Genomic DNA, 25,325 nt, shown 5'->3' on the forward strand with positions numbered 1-25,325 from the left:
ATTCGCTTTTGGGTCCTCATTCACGCACCGTAACAGAAGAATCCGACCAAGAATGGACCCAGCGACTTCGGATCCTCTCCACTCAGCCGTCGAGATCCAGGGAGCGATGCTAGGCAGACACAAGCAGGAATTGTCTGCTGCTCGACATGCCGTTGAGACCCTGGCCACCCAAGTCTCCAACCTCACAGAACAGGTTCACCATCTCCGCCTCGATCCACCGGCCACTTCCAGGGCTTTCGAATCTCCGGAACCCAGAATCAATAACCCGCCGTGTTACTCTGGGGAGCCCACTGAATGCCGCTCGTTCCTCACCCAGTGTGATATTGTGTTTTCTCTCCAGCCCAACACTTACTCCAGGAGCACTGCTCGTGTCGCCTACGTCATATCTCTCCTTATTGGACGGGCTCGTGAGTGGGGCACGGCAATCTGGGAGGCAAGGGCTGAGTGTATTAACCAGTATCAAGACTTTAAGGAGGAGATGATACGGGTTTTTGATCGATCTGTTTTTGGGGAGGAGGCTTCCAGGGCCCTGTCTTCCCTATGTCAAGGCAATCGATCCATAACAGACTACTCTATTGAGTTTCGCACTCTTGCTGTCTCCAGTGGCTGGAACGAGCCGGCCTTGCTCGCTCGTCTTCTGGAGGGTTTCCGCGCAGAGGTAAAGGATGAGATTCTCTCCCGGGAGGTTCCTTCCAGCGTGGATTCCTTGATTGAACTCGCTATTCGCATTGAGCGACGGGTTGATCTTCGTCACCGAGCTCGTGGAAAGGAGCTCGCGCTCTCCGTCGCCTCCCTCTCCGCATCACTACCATCTTCCTCTGCCGGCTCGGGTGCTGAGCCCATGCAGCTGGGAGGTATCCGCATCTCGACTAAGGAGAGGGAACGGAGAATCACCAACCGCCTCTGTCTCTATTGCGGTTCCGCTGGTCATTTTGCCACTTCATGTCCAGTAAAAGGCCAGAGCTCGTCAGTAAGCGGAGGGCTACTGGTGAGCGCTACTACTCCTGTCTCTCCTTCAAGATCCTGCACTACCTTGTCGGTCCATCTACGCTGGACCGGTTCGTCAGCTTCCTGCAGTGCCTTAATAGACTCTGGGGCGGAGGGCTGTTTTATGGACGAGACCTGGGCTCGGGAACATGACATTCCTCTCAGACAGTTAAAGGAGCCCACGGCCTTGTTCGCCCTGGATGGTAGTCCTCTCCCCAGGATTCAGCGTGAGACGCTACCTTTAACCCTCACTGTTTCTGGTAATCATAGTGAAACCATTTCTTTTTTAATTTTTCGTTCACCTTTTACACCTGTTGTTTTGGGCCATCCCTGGCTAGTTTGTCATAATCCTTCCATTAATTGGTCTAGTAATTCTATCCTCTCCTGGAACGTCTCTTGTCATGTGAAATGTTTAATGTCTGCTATCCCTCCTGTTTCCTCTGTCTCTTCTTCACAGGAGGAGCCTGGTGATTTGACAGGGGTGCCGGAGGAATATCACGATCTGCGCACGGTGTTCAGTCGGTCCAGGGCCACCTCTCTTCCTCCACACCGGTCGTATGATTGTAGTATTGATCTCCTTCCGGGAACCACCCCCCCCCGGGGTAGACTATACTCTCTGTCGGCTCCCGAACGTAAGGCTCTCGAAGATTATTTGTCTGTAGCTCTTGACGCCGGTACCATAGTCCCCTCCTCCTCTCCCGCCGGAGCGGGGTTTTTTTTTGTCAAGAAGAAGGACGGGTCTCTGCGCCCCTGCATAGATTATCGAGGGCTGAATGACATAACAGTGAAGAATCGTTATCCGCTTCCTCTTATGTCTTCAGCCTTCGAGATCCTGCAGGGAGCCAGGTTTTTCACTAAGTTGGACCTTCGTAACGCTTACCATCTCGTGCGCATCAGGGAGGGGGACGAGTGGAAGACGGCGTTTAACACTCCGTTAGGGCACTTTGAATACCGGGTTCTTCCTTTCGGCCTCGCTAACGCTCCAGCTGTCTTTCAGGCATTAGTCAATGATGTCCTGAGAGACATGCTGAACATCTTTGTTTTCGTTTACCTTGACGATATCCTGATTTTTTCACCGTCACTCCAGATTCATGTTCAGCACGTTCGACGTGTCCTCCAGCGCCTTTTAGAGAATTGTCTTTTCGTGAAGGCTGAGAAGTGCACTTTTCATGCCTCCTCCGTCACATTTCTCGGTTCTGTTATTTCCGCTGAAGGCATTAAGATGGATCCCGCTAAGGTCCAAGCTGTCATTGATTGGCCCGTCCCTAAGTCACGCGTCGAGCTGCAGCGCTTTCTCGGCTTCGCGAACTTCTATCGTCGTTTCATCCGTAATTTCGGTCAGGTGGCAGCTCCTCTCACAGCCCTTACTTCTGTCAAGACGTGCTTTAAGTGGTCCGTTTCCGCCCAGGGAGCTTTTGATCTCCTCAAGAATCGTTTTACATCCGCTCCTATCCTTGTTACACCTGACGTCTCTAGACAGTTCGTTGTCGAGGTTGACGCGTCAGAGGTGGGAGTGGGAGCCATCCTTTCTCAGCGCTCCCTCTCTGACGACAAGGTCCACCCATGCGCGTATTTTTCTCATCGCCTGTCGCCGTCGGAACGTAACTATGATGTGGGTAACCGCGAACTGCTCGCCATCCGGTTAGCCCTAGGCGAATGGCGACAGTGGTTGGAGGGGGCGACCGTTCCTTTTGTCTTTGGACTGACCATAGGAACCTTGAGTACATCCGTTCTGCCAAACGACTTAATGCGCGTCAGGCGCGTTGGGCGCTGTTTTTCGCTCGTTTCGAGTTCGTGATTTCTTATCGTCCGGGCTCTAAGAACACCAAGCCTGATGCTTTGTCTCGTCTCTTCAGTTCTTCAGTAGCCTCCACTGACCCCGAGGGGATTCTCCCTGAGGGGCGTGTTGTCGGGTTGACTGTCTGGGGAATTGAGAGGCAGGTAAAGCAAGCACTCACTCAAACTCCGTCGCCGCGCGCTTGTCCTAGGAACCTTCTTTTCGTTCCCGTTCCTACTCGTCTGGCCGTTCTTCAGTGGGCTCACTCTGCCAAGTTAGCCGGCCACCCTGGCGTTCGGGGTACGCTTGCTTCCATTCGCCAGCGTTTCTGGTGGCCCACCCGGGAGCATGACACGCGTCGTTTCGTGGCTGCTTGTTCGGTCTGCGCGCAGACTAAGTCCGGTAACTCTCCTCCTGCCGGCCGTCTCAGGCCGCTTCCTATTCCCTCTCGACCGTGGTCTCACATCGCCTTAGATTTTGTCACCGGACTGCCTTCGTCAGCGGGGAAGACTGTTATTCTTACGGTTGTCGATAGGTTCTCTAAGGCGGCTCATTTCATTCCCCTTGCTAAGCTTCCTTCTGCTAAAGAGACGGCACAAATCATCATCAAGAATGTTTTCAGAATTCATGGCCTTCCGTCAGACGTCGTTTCGGACAGAGGTCCGCAATTCACGTCTCAATTTTGGAGGGAGTTTTGCCGTTTGATTGGGGCTTCCGTCAGTCTCTCTTCCGGCTTTCACCCCCAGTCTAACGGTCAAGCAGAACGGGCCAATCAGACTATTGGTCGCATCTTACGCAGTCTTTCTTTTCGCAACCCTGCGTCTTGGTCAGAACAGCTCCCCTGGGCAGAATACGCCCACAACTCGCTTCCTTCGTCTGCGACCGGGCTATCTCCTTTTCAGAGTAGCCTCGGGTACCAGCCTCCGTTGTTCTCATCTCAGTTCGCCGAGTCCAGCGTCCCCTCCGCTCAGGCTTTTGTCCAACGTTGCGAGCGCACCTGGAAGAGGGTCAGGTCTGCACTTTGCCGTTATAGGGCGCAGACTGTGAGAGCTGCTAATAAGCGTAGAACGAAGAGCCCTAGATATTGTCGCGGTCAGAGAGTTTGGCTCTCCACTCAGAACCTTCCCCTTAAGACGGCTTCTCGCAAGTTGACCCCGCGGTTCATTGGTCCATTCCGTATCTCTCAGGTCATTAATCCTGTCGCAGTGCGACTTCTTCTTCCGCGATATCTTCGTCGCGTCCACCCGGTCTTCCATGTCTCCTGTGTTAAGCCCGCTCTTCGCGCCCCCGCTCGTCTTCCCCCCCCCCCCCCCATTCTTGTCGAGGGCGCACCTATCTACAGGGTCCGTAAAATCTTGGACATGCGTCCTCGGGGCCGTGGTCATCAGTACCTAGTTGACTGGGAGGGGTACGGTCCTGAGGAGAGGAGTTGGGTTCCCTCTCGGGACGTGCTGGACCGTGCGCTGATTGATGATTTCCTCCGTTGCCGCCAGGTTTCCTCCTCGAGTGCGCCAGGAGGCGCTCGGTGAGTGGGGGGGTACTGTCATGTACTGTCATGTTGTCTTGTCTCTGTCCTTTCCCTTCACCCTGTCTCCCTCTGCTGGTCGTTGTTATGTTACCTTTTCTCCCCCTCTTTTCCCCAGCTGTGCCCTGTCTCCTCCTAACTACCTCGTCACCCCGTTCCCCACCTGTTCCCTTTTTCCCTCTGATTAGGTCCCTATATCTGTCTCTGTTTCTGCTCCTGTCCTTGTCGGATTCTTGTTTGTTTGTGTCATTCATGCCTGAACCAGACTGTCGTCATGTTTGCTGTAACCTTGTCCTGTCCTGTCGGAATCTGCCGGTCCATCTGAGCCTACCTGTGTGTGGTAATTAAAGAAGCTCTGTTTAAGTTGATTCGCTTTTGGGTCCTCATTCACGCACCGTAACAATAACAACATACAATAATAATATAATGATATGTATACACTATATATACACTATAACAACATACAATATTAATATAATAATATATATACACTATATATACACTATAACAACATACAATATTAATATAATAATATATATATACTATAACAACATACAATAATAATATAATATATATATATATACTATATATACACTATAACAACATACAATAATAATATAATAATATATATACACTATAACAACATACAATAATAATATAATAATATATATACACTATAACAACATACAATAATAATATAATGATGTGTATATATATATATATATATATATATACACTATATATATACTATAACAACATACAATATTAATATAATAATATATATACACTATAACAACATACAATAATAATATAATAATATATATACACTATAACAACATACAATAATAATATAATAATATATATATACTATATATACACTATAACAACATACAATAATAATATAATGATGTGTATATATATATATATATATATATATATACACTATATATATACTATAACAACATACAATAATAATATAATGATGTGTATATATATATATATATATATATATATACACTATAACAACATACAATAATAATATAATGATGTGTATATATATATATATATATATATATATATACACTATAACAACATACAATAATAATATAATGATGTGTATATATATATATATATATATATATATACACTATAACAACATACAATAATAATATAATATTATATACACTATAACAACATACAATAATAATATATATATATATATATACTATATATACACTATAACAACATACAATAATAATAATATATATATATACACTATATATACACTATAACAACATACAATAATAATATAATGAAATATATATACTATAACAACATACAATAATAATATAATGATATATATACACTATATATACACTATAACAACATACAATAATAATATATATATATATACACTATATATACACTATAACAACATACAATAATAATATATATATATATATATACTATATATACACTATAACAACATACAATAATAATATATATATATATATATACTATATATACACTATAACAACATACAATAATAATATATATATATACACTATATATACACTATAACAACATACAATAATAATATATATATATATATATAGTATATATATATATATATACACTATAACATACAGGACTTCCATTCAGCCACAAGATCATTAATGAGGTTGGGCACTGATCTTAGGTGATTAGGCCCTGGCTCGCTGTCGGCGTTCCAATTAATCCCAAAGGTGTTCGATGGGGTTGAGGTCAGGGGTCTGTGCAGGCCAGTCAAGTTCTTCCACACTGATCTTGACAAACCATTTCTCATCTTATCAATCAACATAGACAGGGCTCTAACTCCTGTAGCTCCCCAATGAGATAAGGCACAGGCCAGGCAGCAGGCTGTTAGCCAGCCTGCCAGCATAGTGGAGTCTGCCACTAGCACAGTCAATGTAGTCAGCTCAACTACCCCCATTGAGACTGTGTCTGTGCCTCGATCCAGGTTGGGCAAAACTAAACATGACGGTGTTCGCTTAAGCAATCTCACTGGAATAAAGACCTCCTCTATTCCTGCCATTATTGAAAGAGATTGTGATAGCTCACATATCAAAGTAGGGCTACTTAATGTTAGATCCCTCACTTCCAAGGCAGTTGTAGTCAGCATTTCACTGTAAGGTGAAATTTGATTTGATTTGAATAACTGATCATAACCTTGATGTGATTGGCCTGACTGAAACATGGCTCCAGCCTGATGAATTTCCTGGTTACACTAGAGACCATATCTGTTGCGCATCATGCAAAGGTGGAGGTGTTGCTAACATTTACAACAACAAATGTAAATTTACAATAAAAAAATACTGAGTTTTCATCTTTTGAGGTTCTATTCATGAAATCTAAGCAGCCTACTAAATCACTTTTTATAGCTATTGTTTACCGGTGCCACATCTACTCCCACTCTGGCGCTCAACATTGCTGGTTTATTAACCAACAGTCCTGGCAACCCATCATTACGCACACCTGGCAACCCTCATTACACACACCTGGCAACCCTCATTACGCACACCTGGCAACCCTCATTACACACACCTGGCAACCCATCATTACGCACACCTGGCAACCCTCATTACACACACCTGGCAACCCTCATTACACACAGCTGCGCCCCATCATTTCACCTGGACTTCATCACTACTCTGATTACTTCCCCACTGCATCTACACCTGCATTGCTTACTGTTTGGGGTTTTAGGCTGGGTTTCTGTACAGCACTTTGAGATGTCAGCTGATGTAAGAAGGGCTTTATAAATACATTTTATTTGATTCATCTTTAGCATTACTCATCATGCAGTATTGGCTTTGTTATCATGTCCAGACGCTGCTCTTGTTTTGTATTCTCTTCATGTTTGTTATTATTAAACTCACCAACGGGCGTTGGAGTGGGTTACGGCCATCTGGAAGAGAGGAGAGGAGGATCTGGTTTCCTATGAGAGGTTCATGGTTCTGTTCAGGGGGGTCTTTGATCATCCATCAGAGGGCAGAGAGAGGTGATCGCCTACTCCAACTACGGCAGGATGGCCAGACTGCTGCTGATTCCGCCCTCACCTTCATGACAGTGGCAGCCTCCAGTGGATGGAATGAGCCGGCGCTCCGCACCTTATTCAGAAAAGGACTGCGCAAAGAGGGTCCAGACGGAGTTGGCATGCCGAGAGGACACCCTCTCCTTGGATGCACTCATCTCAGGCAGACAACCTTCTTCAGGAGGCCAACTCCATCGCCTCTCTCTCTCCTTTGTTGACTGTTCTGAGTCAGAGCCTGAACCTAAGGAGGTAGGGGCCACAAAGTGGTCAGGAGGGACACCAGCTTCAACTGTGTCCGGTACGTTCCAATCCGGGGTCCATGAGAGCAGAGGGACGGCCCCATGATCAACCATCTCCTGGGTCAGGTGTGAGTATTCCGTCATCATCACTTTCCGCCAAACCCTTTTTAGTATAGCTTTCACTAGCTGGCTGTCCCTCGTGTTGTTTCTACAGCTCTAGTGGTCTCCGGTGCAGTGGGGAATTGTATTGACCAGGCCCTTGACTCCTCCCTGAACTTCACCTCATACCTGCTCTCCTCTCCGTTTCTGGTTCAAGCGCTGGATAATTGACCACTGGGATCGGGGACAATCACACACATCACAGCACAACTCACCCTCACCGTGGAGCACCAGAAAACCCTTCCTCATCATCAGTGTACCTGTACACAAGATCATCCTCTGCCTTCCGTGGCTCCAACGCCATAACCCCACCATCTCCTGGTGGAAGATGACAATCACGGACTGGGCACCTGAATGCCGGAGGACCTGCTTTCCCTTCCCTGTAGTTCCACGTTGGTTGAGAGTCCTGTGAAAGTCCTGTGAGAGTCCTGTGAGAGTCCTGTGAGTCCTGTGGGAGTCCTGTGAGAGTCCTGTGGGAGTCCTGTGGGAGTCCTGTGGGAGTCCCGTGAGAGTCCCGTGAGAATCCCGTGAGAGTCCCTGTGGCCCTTCAGTCCAACATCCCGGCGGGAGATTTTCTCTGTGTCACCTGTCTCCCTCCTCATCACCCCTGGGACTGTCACCTGTCTCCCTCCTGTGCCATCGACCTGCTTGCAGGCTCTACGCCTCCGTGCAGCCACAACTACCCCTCTCTCTGTGGCTGAAACCAAGGCATTCCAACAGGGTGCCTTGTGGATGTACTTCTCCACTCCTCCATTTTAAGCAGACCAACTATAGTGCCTGTGCCCAAGAACACTAAGGTAACCTGCCTAAATGATTACCAACCGTAGCACTCACATCTGTAGCTATGAAGTGCTTTGAAAGGCTGGTCATGGCTCACATCAACACCATTATCCCAGAAACCCTAGACCCACTCCAATTTGAATACCGCCCCAACAGATCCACAGATGATGTTCTCTATTGCACTCCACACTGCCTTTTTCCACCTGGATTAAAGGAACACCTATGTGAGAATGCTATTCATTGAATACAGCTCAGCGTTCAACCACATATTGCCCTTAAAGCTCATCAATAAGCTAAGGACCTCGGGACTAAACACCGTCCTCTGCAACTGGATCCTGGACTTCCTGACGGGGCGCCCCCAGGTGGTAGGGGTAGGTAACACATCCGCCACGCGGATCCTCAACACAGGGCCCCTCAGGGGTGCATGCTCATGTACTCCCTGTTCACTTATGACTGCACGGCCAGGCCCGACTCCAACACCATCATTAAGTTTACAGATGACACAGCAGTGGTAGGCCTGATCACAGACAACGATGAGACAGCCTATAGGGAGGAGGTCAGAGACCTGGTCATGTGCTGCCAGGACAACAACCTCTCCCTGAATGTGATCAAGACAAAGGAGACAATTGTGGACTACAGGATAAAGAGGACTGAGCACGCCCCCATTCTCATCGATGGGGCTGTAGTGGAGCAGGTTGAGAGCTTCAAGTTCCTTGGTGTCCACATCACCAACAAACTAACATGGTCCAAGCACACCGAGACAGTCGTGAAGAGGGCACGACAAAACATAATCCCCCTCAGGAGACTGAAAAGATTTGGCATGGGTCCTCAGATCCTCGAAAGGTTCTACAGCTGCACCATCGAGAGCATCCTGACTAGTTGCATCACTGCCTGGTGTGGCAACTGTTCGGCCTCCGACCGCAAGGCACTATAGAGGGCCCAGTACATCACTGGGGCCAAGCTCCCTGCCATCCAGGACCTCTATACCAGGCGGTGTCAGAGGAAGGCCCTAAGAATTGTCAAAAACTCCAGCCACCCTGGTCATAGACTGTTCTCTCTGCTACTGCACAGCAAGCGGTACCGGAGTGCCAAGTCTAGGTCCAAGAGGCTTCTAAACAGCTTCTGCCCCCAAGCCATAAGATTCCTGAAGACATAATCAAATGGCTACCCAGACTATTTACATTGCCCCCCCTTTTACACCACTGCTACTCTCTGTTGTTATCTATGCATAGTCAACTTAATAAATCTACCCACATGTACATATTACCTCAACTAACCGTACATTGACTCTGTACCGGTACCCCCCTGTATATAATCTTGAAATTGTTATTATACTGCTGCTCTTTAATTACGTGTTACTTTTATTTCAGATTCTTATCCGTGGTTTTTAAACTGCATAGTTGGTTAGGGGCTCGTAAGTGAGAATTTCCCTGTAAGGTTTACACCTATTGTATTCGGCGCATGTGCACCCATTATTCCGTTCTCTCAAATCATGGGCCCCGTGTTCTGGGATGTAGAAGGGGACATTCGCCAGGCCCTGGAGAGGGAACCCGCACCTGCTACCTGTCTCCCTGAGAGCACCTACGTTCCCATGGGGATAAAGGATTGGCTACTGACCTGGGCACAGCTGTCGTCACTGGACAGACATCCAGGTATGATTCAATCCATCTCTGCAAAGTAATGGTAGCCCATCTTGGCACAGGATGTCACTCGCTAAGTCAACTCCTGTTCCGTATGTACCCAAACCAAATCTCCCAGCACGCTCCAGCAGGTAAACTCCTTTCCCTTCCCATACCTCAGTATCCCTGGTCTCATCTGTCCATTGATTTTTACACTGATCTCCCCTCTGATTTCACCACCATTTTGGTGGTTGTGGACAGATTCTCTAAATCCTGCTGTTTTATCCCAGCTCTGGTCTCCCTACCGCTCTTCATGTTGCTGAGGCACTGTTCCAGCAGGTCTTCCGGCACTAAGGCCTTCCAGAGGACCATCTCCCCCCGTCATGGGTATGGGAAGCCTTCATGGAGAAGCTGGCCAGCCTCACTTCCGGGTTCCGGCCTCAGTCTAACGGGCAGGTGGAAAGGATGAACCAGGAGCTGGGGAAGTTCCTGAGGAATCACTGACAGGACCTGCAGGGGGAGTGGGCCCGATTCCTTCCCTGGCTGGGGTACGCCCAGAATTCTTTGCGTCACTCTTCCACCAGGCTGACTCTGTAATGTGTTATCAGCCAGCCCTGGCCCCATGGACACGGAGCCAGATCAAATCTCTTGCGGTGAACGAGTGGTTCAGGCACTCGTTCATTACTCTGGACCCTGATCTCTCCTTTGACGTACATATCAAGAATATTTCAAGTTTTTCCATCTTTGTAACATTGCAAAAGTCAGACTTTTTGTCCAATAATGATGCATAAAAATTAATCATTGCTTTTGTTACTTCTAGGTTACTGCAATGCTCTACTCCCCGGCCACCTGGATAAAGCATTAAATAAACTTCAGTTAGTGCTAAATACGGCTGCTTGAATCTTGACAAGATCATATTACTCCAGTGCTAGCCTCTACACTGACTTCCTGTTAAGGGCTGATTTCAAGGTTTTACTGCTAACCTACAAAGCATTACATGGGCTTGCTCCTACCTATCTTTCTGATTTGGTCCTGCTGTACATACATACACGTACGCTACCAGCTGGAGGCAGGGCTTTCACCTATAGAGCTCCATTTCTATGGAATGGTCTGCCGATCCACGGTCTCAACCGTTAAGTCTTTACTGAAGACTCATCTATTCAGTAGGTCATATGAGTGCAGTCTGGGCCAGGGGTGCGAAGGTGAACAGCAATGCACTGGAAGGACGAACTGCCCTTGCTGTGTCTGCCTGGTCGGCTCCCCTCTCTCCACTGGGATTCTCTGCCTCTGACCCTATTACGGGGGCTGAGTCACTGGCTTACTAGCGCTCTTCCATGCCGTCCCTAGGAGGGGTGCGTCACATTGTGTCAGGCTTTGATGTGCTCGACTTGAGTGGGTTGAGTCACTGATGTGATCTTCCTGTCCGGTCTTTCCCCCCCTCGGGCTCATGTGGTGGAGGAGATCTTCGTGGGATATTCTCAGCCTTAGTAGTATGTTGGTGATTTGTTGGTAAAGTGGGTGGGGGTATAAACTGCCTGGTTTGCCCTGTCCGGGGTTTATTGTCGGACGGGGCCACAGTGTCGTCGTTCCCCGTCTAAGCCTCCAGAATCTATGCTGCAATAGTCTATGTGCTTGGATGCTAGGGTCTGTGGGACACTGTCTTATCTGGTGTTCTGTGTGAATTTAAGTTTGCTCCCTCTAATTCTCTCTATGCCCCTTCCCGACCCAGAGGACCTGAGTGCTAGGACCATGCCTCAGGAACACCTGGCCTGATGAGTCCTGACTGTCTTCAGTCCACCTGGTTGTGCTGCTGCTTCAGTTTCAACTGTTCTGACCTGTTTACCGGACGAGCTGGTCTTCCGCCCACTGAGGTAGTCAGGAACTAATACACACAGTCAGTCAGGCGGCTAGGCAAAGGCTAGCTTTTTCAAACAGAAATTTGCATCCTGTAGCTCTAACTCCAAAACGATTAGGGACACTGTAAAGTCCATGGAGAACAAAAGCACCTCCTCCCAGCTGCCCACTGCACTGAGGCTAGGCGACACGTTCACCACCGATAAATCCGATAAATCCATGATAATCGAACATTTCAATAAGCATTTCTCTATGGCTAGCCATGCTTTCCACCCAAGGTACTAAACAATATCATAACCACCATCGATAAAAGACAGTACTGTGTAGCCGTCTTCATCGACCTGACCAAGGCTTTCGACTCTGTCAATCATCGTATTCTTATCGGCAGACTCAATAGCCTTGGCTTCTCAAATGACTTCCTCGCCTGGTTCACCTACTACTTTGCAGACAGAGTTCAGTGTCAAATCAGAGGGCCTGTTGTCCAGACCTATCTATGGGGGTACCACAGGGTTCAATTATCGGGCCAACTCTTTTCTCTGTATATATCAACGATGTCGCTCTTGCTGCGGGTGATTCCCTGATCCACCTCTACGCAGATGACACAATTCTGTATACATCTGGCCTTTCTTTGGACACTGTGTTAACTAACCTTCAAACGAGCTTTAATGCCATACAACACTCCTTCCGTGGCCTCCAAGTGCTCTTAAATGCTAGTAAAACCAAATGAATGCTTTTCAACCATTCGCTGCCCTCACCCACCTGCCCGACTAGCATCACTACTCTAGACAGTTCTGACCTAGAATACGTGGACAACTACAAATACCTAGGTGTCTGGCTAGACTGTAAACTCTCCTTCCAGACTCATATCAAACATCTCCAATCCAAAATCAAATCTAGAATCGGCTTTCTATTTCGCTACAAAGCCTCCTTCACTCATGCCAAACTTACCCTAGTAAAACTGACTATCCTACCGATCCTCGACTTCGGTGGTGTCATCTAAAAAATAGCTTCCAAAATTCTACTCAGCAAATTGGATGTTGTCTATCACAGTGCCATCCGTTTTGTTACCAAAGGGCCTTATACCACCCACCACTGTGACCTGTATGCTCTTGTCGGCTGGCGCTCGCTACATATTCGTCACCAGACCCACTGGCTCCAGGTCATCTATAAGTCTATGCTAGGTAAAGCTCCGCCTTAGCTCACTGGTCACGATAACAACACCCACCCGTAGCACGTGCTCCAGCAGGTATATCTCACTGGTCCTCCCCAAATCCATCACCTCCTTTGGCCGCCTTTCCTTCCAGTTCTCTGCTGCCAATGACTGGAACTAATTGCAAAAATCGCTGAAGCTGGAGACATATTTCCCTCACTAACTTTAAACATCAGCTATCTGAGCATCTAACTGATCGCTGCAGCTGTACATAGCCCATCTGTAAATAGCCCACCCAATCTACCTACCTCATCCCCATATTGTTTATATTTACTTTCTGCTCTTTTGCACACCAGTATTTCTACTTGCTCATCATCATCTGCTCATCTATAACTCCAGTGTTAATCTTCTAAATTGTAATTCCTTCGCTACTACGGCCTATTTATTGCCTTACCTCATGTCATTTGCAGACACTGTATATAGACTTTCTTTCTTCTATTGTGTTATTAACAGTACGCTTGTTGATTCCATTTATAACTCTGTTTCTGTCACAATGCTTTGCTTTATCTTGGCCAGGTCACAGTTGTAAATGAGAGCTTGTTCTCAACTAGCCTATCTGGTTAAATAAAGGTGGAAAAAAAAAAACAAATACTATCTCGACCTCTGAATGCTCGGCTATGAAAAGCCAACTGACATTTTCTCCTGATGTGCTGACCTGTTGCACCCTCTACAACCACTGTGATTATTCTTTAACCCTGCTGGTCACCTACGAATATTTGAACATCTTAAAAAACACCCTAACCCACTCTTATAATATCCACGCAGTACAGAGAAGAGGACTGGCCACCCCTCAGAGCCTGCCTGGTTCCTCTCTACCCAGTACAGCCAGAAGAGGACTGGCAATCCCTCAGAGCCTGGTTCCTCTCTAAGTTTCTTCTTAGGTTCCTGCCTTTCTAGGGAGTTTTTCCTAGAACTCACCGTGCTTCAACATCTGCATTGATTGCTGTTTGGGTTTTTTATGCTGGGTTTCTGTATAGCACTTTGTGACATCTGCTGATGTAAAAAGGGCTTTATAAATACATTTGATTGATGACTGTATGGACCTCGCTTTGTGCACGGGGGCATAATCATGCTGTAGCATTAAGATTTCCCTTCACCGGAAATAAGGGGCCTAGCTCGAACCATGAAAAACAGCCCCAGACCATTATTCCTCATCCACCAAACTTTACAGTTGGCAATATGCATTGGTGCAGATAGCATCCTCCTGGCATCTGCCAAACCGAGATTTGTCGGACTGCCAGATGGTAAAGCGGGATTCATCATTCCAGAGAACGTGTCATTCCGCTGCTCCAGAGTCTTTACACCCCTCCAGCCGATGCTTGGCATTGCGCATGTTGATCTTAGGCTTGTGTGCTGCTGCTCAGCAATGGAAACCCACTTCATGAACAGACGAACAGTTATTGTGCTGACATTGCTTCTTGAGGCAGCTTGGAACTCGGTTGTGAGTGTTGCAACTGAGGACAGATGATATTTAAGCGCTATGTGCTTCAGCACTCAGCGGTCCCATTCTATGAGCTTGTGTGGCCTACCACTTTGCGGCGGAGCCGTTGTTGCTCCTAGATGTACTCTTGTCAGCAACGCAATGTGGCTGAAATAGACGAATCCACTAATTTGAAATGTGGGGTATACTTTTGAATATATGGTGTACTGCCAATTTCTCCACAACACCATTGTAAGCGGGTTATGGTAGAGAAATTAGCATTCGATTCTCTGGCAACTGTTCTGGTGGACATTTCTGCAGTCAGCATGTCAAAGTTTTAAGTTCCTCGGCATACACATCATGGACTAACTGAAATGGTTCACCCACACAGACAGTGTGGTGAAGAAGGAGCAACAGCGCCAAATGTGTCTTGTCACATAAAACCCTCAAACCTTTACAGATGCACAATTGAGAGCCTCCTGTCATGCTGCATCACTTCCTGTTACGGCAACTGCACCACCCACAACCGTAAGGCTCTCCAGAGGGTGGTGCGGTCTGCACAACGCATCACTGGGGGCAAACTACCTGCCCTCCAGGACACCTACAGCACCCGATGTCACAGCAAGGCCAAAAAGATTATCAAGGACAACAACTACCCGAACCACTGCCTGTTCACCCCTGGCAGAGGGCAAAGGGCAGCTACTTTGAAGAATCTCAAATATAAAACATATTTTTATTTGTTTAACGCTTTTTTGGTTACTACATGATTCTTCCATATGTGCTATTTCATAGTGTTGATGTCTTCACTAATATTCAACAATTTAGAAAATAGTAAAAAATATAGAAAAACCCTGGAATGAGTAGGTGTGTCCAAACTTTTGACTGGTACTGTAGATACACTGAGTGTACAAAACATAAGGAACACCTGCTCTTTCAACAACCATAGACTGACCAGAAGAATCCAGGTTAAAGCTATGATCCCTTATTGATGTCACCTGTTAAATCCACTTCAATCGGTGTAGATGAAGGAGAGGAGACGGGTTAAAGAAGGATTTATAAGCCTGGAGACAACTGAGACATGGATTGGATGGATAGCATTATTCAAACCTTGTCTCTCAGGACTGAGACTGGACCACCCAGGAACACTCAACACCTATTGGAAAGCCATTCTGGTGTGTCTTTGGCATAAGAATGTATATTAGTATTGTGGTGCAGCATTATATTATGGGTATGCTTGTCATCAGGGACTGGGTAGTTGGTCAACAGAAATATAAAAGGAGTCGAGGTAAAAAGTTAGAGGACAACCCACCGTAGTTTTCTGAAAACCGATTCCTGGGATAAAGTTACATTTTTCAGTGGGACAATTACACAAATGTTTATGCCAAATTAGGGATGTGGTGCTGACGAAAGACCAGGCCAATTCCAAATGCCTTGCAGACCATCCCCAATACAGATCTACTCGCCCATCGGCATGACAACAGTAGACCATCCCCAATACAGACCTACTCGCCCATCGGCATGACAACGGTAGACCATACACAATACAGATCTACTCGCCCATCGGCATGACAACGGTAGGCCATGCCCAATACAGATCTACTCGCCCATCGGCATGACAACGGTAGACCATACACAATACAGATCTACTCGCCCATCAGCATGACAACAGTAGAGATGAAAAGACATGACACAACCCAGCCACTCCCCCTTTCCCAACCTACTCCAGATCACAACATAATGCTCCAGAGGGCCATTAAACGGCAGAACATCCACTTCAAACATTCTATCCAGGACAGGATGGTAACAGCAGGGGCCAAATGGCTCGCCCTGCTCTAAAAGGACACCAAAAACTCTGCTGTTTGGGAGAAATTATTACATAAGGCTGTGAGGCAAGAAGTGCACTGGTGCATGCTATGATCATTGTGTGCTGTAGACATTTGAAATTATATTGTGCATTCTCCCCGTTGTGAACAACTTCTCCGTATTTCAAGGAGAACGTGTCACATTTTGTATCATTATGTAGGGAACATTATGCCCTGAACAATGACCCACCTCTCCCAGTTGTACAAACGATGTATCCATCAATAAGGGAACAATATTCAATTCCCAAAGGAAGAGACTCTCCTCCTGGGGCTGCGTGACCTCCTGCTAAGGAATGTTTCAGCCAATCAGGCAGGGAGACTCAGTGTAACAGTTTAGCTTCTGTCCCTCTCCTCGCCCCTACCTGGGCTCGAACCAGGGACCCTCTGCACACATCGACAACTGACACCCACGAAGCATCGTTACCCATCGCTCCACAAAAGCCACAGCCCAACTACTTCAAGGTCTCAGAGCGAGTGACGTCACCGATTGAAACGCTATTAGCGTGCACCACCGCTAACTGGCTAGCCATTTCACATCGGTTACATCAGCACCTAGCCCCACCCTCATTGTCCATTCTAACTGAACTATAAAAGCGTGGCACAAATAATTGCCACGGCCGACCAAAATCCCTCTACTGCTTCAACGTCAGCATAGTTGGTAACTGGAAAGCGCTCTTGCTTATTGATCATCCCCGATCTCAATGAGTGGAGGCCAAACACCAATATTGGAATTTTAACAATTGTCCTCTGCTCTCACTTTGATCTCAGTTGGACGAATACACCACCCCAGAACGAAATACACCACCCCAGAACTGAATACACCACCCCCGGAACTGAATACACCACCCCCGGAACTGAATACACCACCCCAGAACTGAATACACCACCCCCAGAACTGAATACACCACCCCAGAACTGAATACACCACCCCCGGAACTGAATACACCACCACAGAACTGAATACACCACCCCCAGAACTGAATACACCACCCCAGAACTGAATACACCACCCCAGAACTGAATACACCACCCCAGAACTGAATACACCACCCCAGAACTGAATACACCACCCCGGAACTGAATACACCACCCCCGGAACTGAATACACCACCCCATAACTGAATACACCACCCCCAGAACTGAATACACCACCCCAGAACTGAATACACCACCCCAGAACTGAATACACCACCCCCGGAACTGAATACACCACCCCATAACTGAATACACCACCCCCAGAACTGAATACACCACCCCAGAACTGAATACACCACCCCCGGAACTGAATACACCACCCCATAACTGAATACACCACCCCGGAACTGAATACACCACCCCATAACTGAATACACCACCCCCAGAACTGAATACACCACCCCATAACTGAATACACCACCCCCAGAACTGAATACACCACCCCAGAACTGAATACACCACCCCGGAACTGAATACACCACCCCGGAACTGAATACACCACCCCGGAACTGAATACACCACCCCCGGAACTGAATACACCACCCCGGAACTGAATACACCACCCCGGAACTGAATACACCACCCCCGGAACTGAATACACCACCCCAGAACTGAATACACCACCCCGGAACTGAATACACCACCCCGGAACTGAATACACCACCCCCGGAACTGAATACACCACCCCCAGAACTGAATACACCACCCCGGAACTGAATACACCACCCCGGAACTGAATACACCACCCCCGGAACTGAATACACCACCCCCAGAACTGAATACACCACCCCGGAACTGAATACACCACCCCAGAACTGAATACACCACCCCGGAACTGAATACACCACTCCGGAACTGAATACACCACCCCCAGAACTGAATACACCACCCCCGGAACTGAATACACCACCCCCGGAACTGAATACACCACCCCCGGAACTGAATACACCACCCCCGGAACTGAATACACCACCCCAGAACTGAATACACCACCCCGGAACTGAATACACCACCCCGGAACTGAATACACCACCCCGGAACTGAATACACCACCCCGGAACTGACTACACCACCCCGGAACTGAATACACCACCCCGGAACTGAATACACCACCCCGGAACTGAATACACCACCCCGAAACTGAATACACCACCCCGGAACTGAATACACCACCCAGAACTGAATACACCACCCCCGGAACTGAATACACCATCCCCGGAACTGAATACACATCCCCGGAACTGAATACACCACCCCGGAACTGAATACACCACCCCGGAACTGAATACACCACCCCGGAACTGAATACACCACCCCGGAACTGAATACACCACCCCAAAACTGAATACACCACCCCCAAAACTGAATACACCACCCCATAACTGAATACACCACCCCGGAACTGAATACACCACCCCGGAACTGAATACACCACCCCGGAACTGAATACACCACCCCGGAACTGAATACACCATCCCCGGAACTGAATACACATCCCCGGAACTGAATACACCACCCCGGAACTGAATACACCACCCCGGAACTGAATACACCACCCCCAGAACTGAATACACCACCCCGGAACTGAATACACCACCCCGGAAGTGAATACACCACCCCCAGAACTGAATACACCACCCCGGAACTGAATACACATCCCCGGAACTGAATACACCACCCCCAGAACTGAATACACCACCCCATAACTGAATACACCACCCCGGAACTGAATACACCACCCCGGAACTGAATACACCACCCCGGAACTGAATACACCACCCCGGAACTGAATACACCACCCCGGAACTGAATACACCACCCCGGAACTGAATACACCACCCCGGAACTGAATACACCACCCCGGAACTGAATACACCACCCCATAACTGAATACACCACCCCGGAACTGAATACACCACCCCGGAACTGAATACACCACCCCGGAACTGAATACACCACCCCGGAACTGAATACACCACCCCCAGAACTGAATACACCACCCCGGAACTGAATACACATCCCCGGAACTGAATACACCACCCCCAGAACTGAATACACCACCCCGGAACTGAATACACCACCCCGGAAGTGAATACACCACCTCAGAACTGAATACACCACCTCGGAACGGTTTGAACCTTCTCCATTTTTCTCCCTTTAAAGACCGTTTGGTAATCGAACCAGAGATTGAAATACTAAGACATTGTTACCTTGTTTTTAGAATAAATCTTCTTCCTGTCATAAAATAATATCACTCTCTGAGATTTTGAATCTGATTTATCATTAGAAGAACTCTACAGAATCTTCAGATTATAATTGTGACACGAACAGTTTATCCCTACTTGCTAAAAAAAGTTTTGACTTAAATGATAGCTGGTGCCCCGTTTAATGTAGAATATAGATACATCCATATTTTGTATCCCATAATGAATTACCCAATGAATGAGACATTATCATAGCATTAGGCCACACCCCTACAACAAAGACACACCAGAGAGAAGAGAGATGGCACTGTACTGGAAGGCTGTGGTTTGTGAGTTTAGCTATTTGGGATTATTTTGGCATTTATCTTTACTTTATTTTCCTGAAATGTATTCGCTATCATTTATAACCCTAACCCTATCATTTATAACCCTAACCCTATCATTTATAACCCTAACCCTATCATTTATAACCCTAACCCTATCATTTATAACCCTAACCCTATCATTTATAACCCTAACCCTATCATTTATAACCCTAACCCTATCATTTATAACCCTAACCCTATCATTTATAACCCTAACAGAGGCAGGAGAGGGAGAGTCCTGGTGAGATTAATGAGAAGGGAAAACCGGACACCCCTTCCCTGCATTCCATTGGCCAAGAAGATGGATGACCTTGGATCAAGGATTTGCTTGTAACAGCAATATTCTCAGTTTTTCAGAAACATGTCTTCTGGACAAGATACTCCCCATGGCTATCCAATAGGGATGGGAGAAATGTGCAATTTCTCTTAACGTTTAAACGTAAATAAAAATCATACAATTATGGGAATTCACAATTCAGATGTGGTTCTGTGTATGTCCACTAAGAATTACTGCAGTTCAATCTATCACATTCCTGGTTACTGACATACCGGTCGTCACTAGGTACCACAGCCACAAAGTCTTAATGCCCACCTATTTCTACAGTTGATCTTCTTAAAATGTGATTTTAAACCTAACCCTAACCTTAACCTTAACCTTAACCCTAAACCTAACCCTAACCTTAACCACATGGCTAACCTTATGCCTAACCCTAAACCTAATCCTAACCTTAACCACATGGCTAACCTTATGCCTAACCCTAACCTTAATCCTAACCTTAACCACATGGCTAAATGTATGCCTAACCCTAAACCTAATCCTAACCTTAACCACATGGCTAACCTTATGCCTAACCCTAACCTTAATCCTAACCTTAACCACATGGCTAACCTTATGCCTAACCCTAAACCTAATCCTAACCTTAACCACATGGCTAAATTTATGCCTAACCCTAACCTTAATCCTAACCTTAACCACATGGCTAAATTTATGCCTAATCCTAACCTTAACCACATGGCTAACCTTATGCCTAACCTAAACCTTAAATGAACTCCAAAAATAAAAATGTTGTTTGACAATATATTCTGATTTAGTGTTTGTGGTAACTAGTGGAAACCCTACCAGATGGTGCTCACCTTACTGCGGTCTACCACTCACTCAGCAACGATGGTATTAATGCCGTTTTAGATTCTCTGCACTCCATGTTGTTGTCAGTTGTCAGTTGCAGAAGCTCAAACAGGAACTACCCAGTGACTCGATCAATTGAGAAATGATCATCAGAATCAGAGATTATGCTACAGGACTGCTTTGCTAGCGCTGATTATAATATGTTCTGAGACTCCACCTATAACACCAACGAGCTAACCCCCTCCGTCACCGGCTTCATAAGGAACTGCATCGGGGACGTTGTCCCAACACTGAAGGTTTGCTGCTTCCCCAATCAAAAGCCCTGGTTTGACACCTCCGTCACCGGCTTCATAAGGAACTGCATCGGGGACGTTGTCCCAACACTGAAGGTTCGCTGCTTCCCCAGTCAAAGCCCTGGTTTGACACCTCCGTCACCGGCTTCATAAGGAACTGCATCGGGGACGTTGTCCCAACACTGAAGGTTCGCTGCTTCCCCAATCAAAAGCCCTGGTTTGACACCTCCGTCACCGGCTTCATAAGGAACTGCATCGGGGACGTTGTCCCAACACTGAAGGTTCGCTGCTTCCCCAGTCAAAGCCCTGGTTTGACACCTCCGTCACCGGCTTCATAAGGAACGGCATCGGTGACGTTGTCCCAACACTGAAGGTTCGCTGCTTCCCCAGTCAAAAGCCCTGGTTTGACACTGAGGTTGGAGCTAAACTAAAGGACAGGACTACCACACACAAGGCTATCACAGACAACCCCGAGGCTACGACCTCTGCAGAGTCATCAAACGAGCAAAAGGACAGTATAGAAGTAACATGGCCTCCTATTTCACAGGCTAGGCTGCATGTCGCATGAGCTACAGTCCATTACAGATTACAAAGGAAGACCTAGACGTGATCTCCCCAACGATGCCTCTCTACCAGACCAACTCAATGCATTTTCTGCACGTTTTGACAATGACAACACCATACAGTGTGGGAGGGCCATGCCGACCCAGAGGACTGGGTGATCTCACTCTTCGAGGCCGAAGTAAGGTTTTTAATCAGGTCAGCACTCGCAAGGCCGCGGGGTGCGTTCTCAGAGTGCAGATTAGTTGGCAGGCATATTCATGGTAATGTTCAACCTCTCCTTATCCCAGTCTGTAATGTTCAACCTCTCCTTATCCCAGTCTGTAATGTTCAACCTCTCCTTGTCCCAGTCTGTAATGGCTGGCATATTCATGGTAATGTTCAACCTCTCCTTATCCCAGTCTGTAATGGCTGGCATATTCATGGTAATGTTCAACATCTCCTTATCCCAGTCTGTAATGTACAAACTCTCCTTATCCCAGTCTGTAATGTTCGACCTCTCCTTATCCCATTCTGTAATGTTCAACCTCTCCTTGTCCCAGTCTGTAATGTTCAACCTCCCCTTATCCCAGTCTGTAATGTTCACAATCTCCTTATTCCAGTCTGTAATGTTCAACCTCTCCTTATCCCTGTCTGTAATGTTCAACCTCTCCTTATCCCATTCTGTAATGTTCAACCTCTCCTTGTCCCAGTCTGTAATGTTCAACCTCCCCTTATCCCAGTCTGTAATGTTCACAATCTCCTTATTCCAGTCTGTAATGTTCAACCTCTCCTTATCCCTGTCTGTAATGTTCAAACTCTCCTTATCCCAGTCTGTAATGTTCGACCTCTCCTTATCCCATTCTGTAATGTTCAACCTCTCCTTATCCCTGTCTGTAATGTTCAACCTCTCCTTATCCCAGTCTGTAATGGCAGGCCTATTCATGGTAATGTTCAACCTCTCCTTATCCCTGTCTGTAATGTTCAACCTCTCCTTATCCCAGTCTGTAATGGCAGGCCTATTCATGGTAATGTTCAACCTCTCCTTATCCCTGTCTGTAATGTTCAACCTCTCCTTATCCCAGTCTGTAATGGCAGGCCTATTCATGGTAATGTTCAACCTCTCCTTATCCCAGTCTGTAATGTTCACAATCTCCTTATTCCAGTCTGTAATGTTCAACCTGTCCTTATCCCAGTCTGTAATGTTCAACCTGTCCTTATCCCAGTCTGTAATGTTCACAATCTCCTTATTCCAGTCTGTAATGTTCAACCTGTCCTTATCCCAGTCTGTAATGTTCAACCTCTCCTTGTCCCAGTCTTTAGTGTTCAACCTCTCCTTATCCCAGTCTGTAATGTTCAACCTCTCCTTGTCCCAGTCTTTAGTGTTCAACCTCTCCTTATTCCAGTCTGTAATGTTCAACCTGTCCTTATCCCAGTCTGTAATGTTCAACCTCTCCTTGTCCCAGTCTTTAGTGTTCAACCTCTCCTTATCCCAGTCTGTAATGGCAGGCATATTCATAGCTTTCACCTGGATTCACCTGGTCAGTCTATGTCATGGAAACAGCAGGTGTTCTTAATGTTTTGTGCACTCACTGTATATGAATATTGCGTGTGTCTCTGTGCGTGCGTGTGTGAGAGTGTGTTAGAGAGAGGTTTTACGTACAGCTCTCCAGTTGCATCTTGCAGAGCTGTGTGTCCATAGGGAACAGAGTGAGGTCCAGAGGGCAGGACAGGGTCACTGACAACCTGAACACACAACAGACAGTCACTGACAACCTGAACATACACCAGACAGTCACTGACAACCTAAACACACGACAGACAACCTGAACACACACCAGACAGTCACTGACAACCTGAACACAAAACAGACAATCGCTGACAACCTGAACACACAACAGACAGTCACTGACAACCTGAACACACAACAGACAGTCACTGACAACCTGAACACACAACAGACAGTCACTGACAACCTGAACACACTACAGACAGTCACTGACAACCTGAACACACACCAGAAAGTCACTGACAACCTGAACACACAACAGACAATCACTGACAACCTGAACACACAACAGACAGTCACTGACAACCTGAACACACAACAGACAGTCACTGACAACCTGAACACACACCAGAAAGTCACAGACAACCTGAACACACACCAGACAGTCACTGACAACCTTTATCACACAACAGACAACCTGAACACACACCAGACAGTAACTTACAACCTGAACACACACCAGACAGTCACTGACAACCTGAACACACAACAGACAGTCACTGACAACCTGAACACACAACAGACAACCTGAACACATGCCAGACAGTCACTGACAACCTGAACACACAACAGACAACCTGAACACATGCCAGACAGTCACTGACAACCTGAACACACACCAGACAGTCACTGACAACCTGAACACACAACAGACAACCTGAACACATGCCAGACAGTCACTGACAACCTGAACACATGCCAGACAGTCACTGACAACCTGAACACATGCCAGACAGTCACTGACAACCTGAACACACATCAGACAAACTGAACACTCACCAGACAGTCACTGACAACCTTAACACACAACAGACAAACTGAACACACACCAGACAGTCACTGACAACCTTAACACACAACAGACAACCTGAACACTCACCAGACAGTCACTGACAACCTTAACACACATCAGACAAACTGAACACTCACCAGACAACCTGAACACACAACAGACAGTCACTGACAACCTGAACACACAACTGACAGTCACTGGGCACACATAGGCACCTACCCTGGCAGACAGGCAGGCTGCCAGGCAGACAGTCAGACAGGCGGTAGTGATGTGCAGTTCGCAAACTATTCGTACTTTTTAAATGACTCTTTTTACTGACTTGATAGTCATGATTCGTTTTTCCAAGTCCCTCAGTCATTTTAGTCCTTCATTGCTCCAACCACTAGCTGTCTATCATGTGGGTCCAATTCACTGATTATTGAATGTTATCAATGGACACAGCTTTGTAGAACCAAAACATACACATGCCTCTGCTTAACACTCAACACTGAAACTCCAAACCGAAACGTTTGGGGGACTACTGCAGTTCGAACGATATTGTACTTATCTTCCTCGCGACAGTCAAGTATTCCGCCAAGAGTCGTTCATAAAGAAGTCTGGTTGGGGACGCATCTAGACCTCATTTCAAAGATATAAAGAAATAATTGTATTTGTATGCCTAGCAATCAAAAATGTATAATGTTGGAAGCACACTTTTTGAAGCACACAAGTCTCAGTCACAGACATAAGCCCCCA

At 46.8% G+C, this 25,325-nt stretch overlaps 1 protein-coding gene across 2 annotated transcripts in view; it reads right to left on the reverse strand.

The window, feature by feature from the left end:
• The window catches only part of LOC110516364 (glycine receptor subunit beta), a 54,073-nt gene that overhangs the window by 13,445 nt on the left and 15,303 nt on the right, over positions 1 to 25,325 (reverse strand). For both annotated transcript variants that reach the window (XR_016484015.1, XM_090188499.1), the window contains exon 6: positions 23,672 to 23,754. Coding sequence is in view for 1 of the 2 variants with exons in the window: in XM_090188499.1 (XP_090044625.1) it covers positions 23,672 to 23,754 (83 nt within the window). In the remaining variant the exon portion in view is untranslated. The remainder of the gene's footprint in view (positions 1 to 23,671; positions 23,755 to 25,325) is intronic.

The sequence above is a fragment of the Oncorhynchus mykiss genome, chromosome 10 (assembly GCF_057628025.1).
Source record: "Oncorhynchus mykiss isolate SJ-2025 chromosome 10, ASM5762802v1, whole genome shotgun sequence".
Lineage (NCBI taxonomy): Eukaryota > Metazoa > Chordata > Actinopteri > Salmoniformes > Salmonidae > Oncorhynchus > Oncorhynchus mykiss.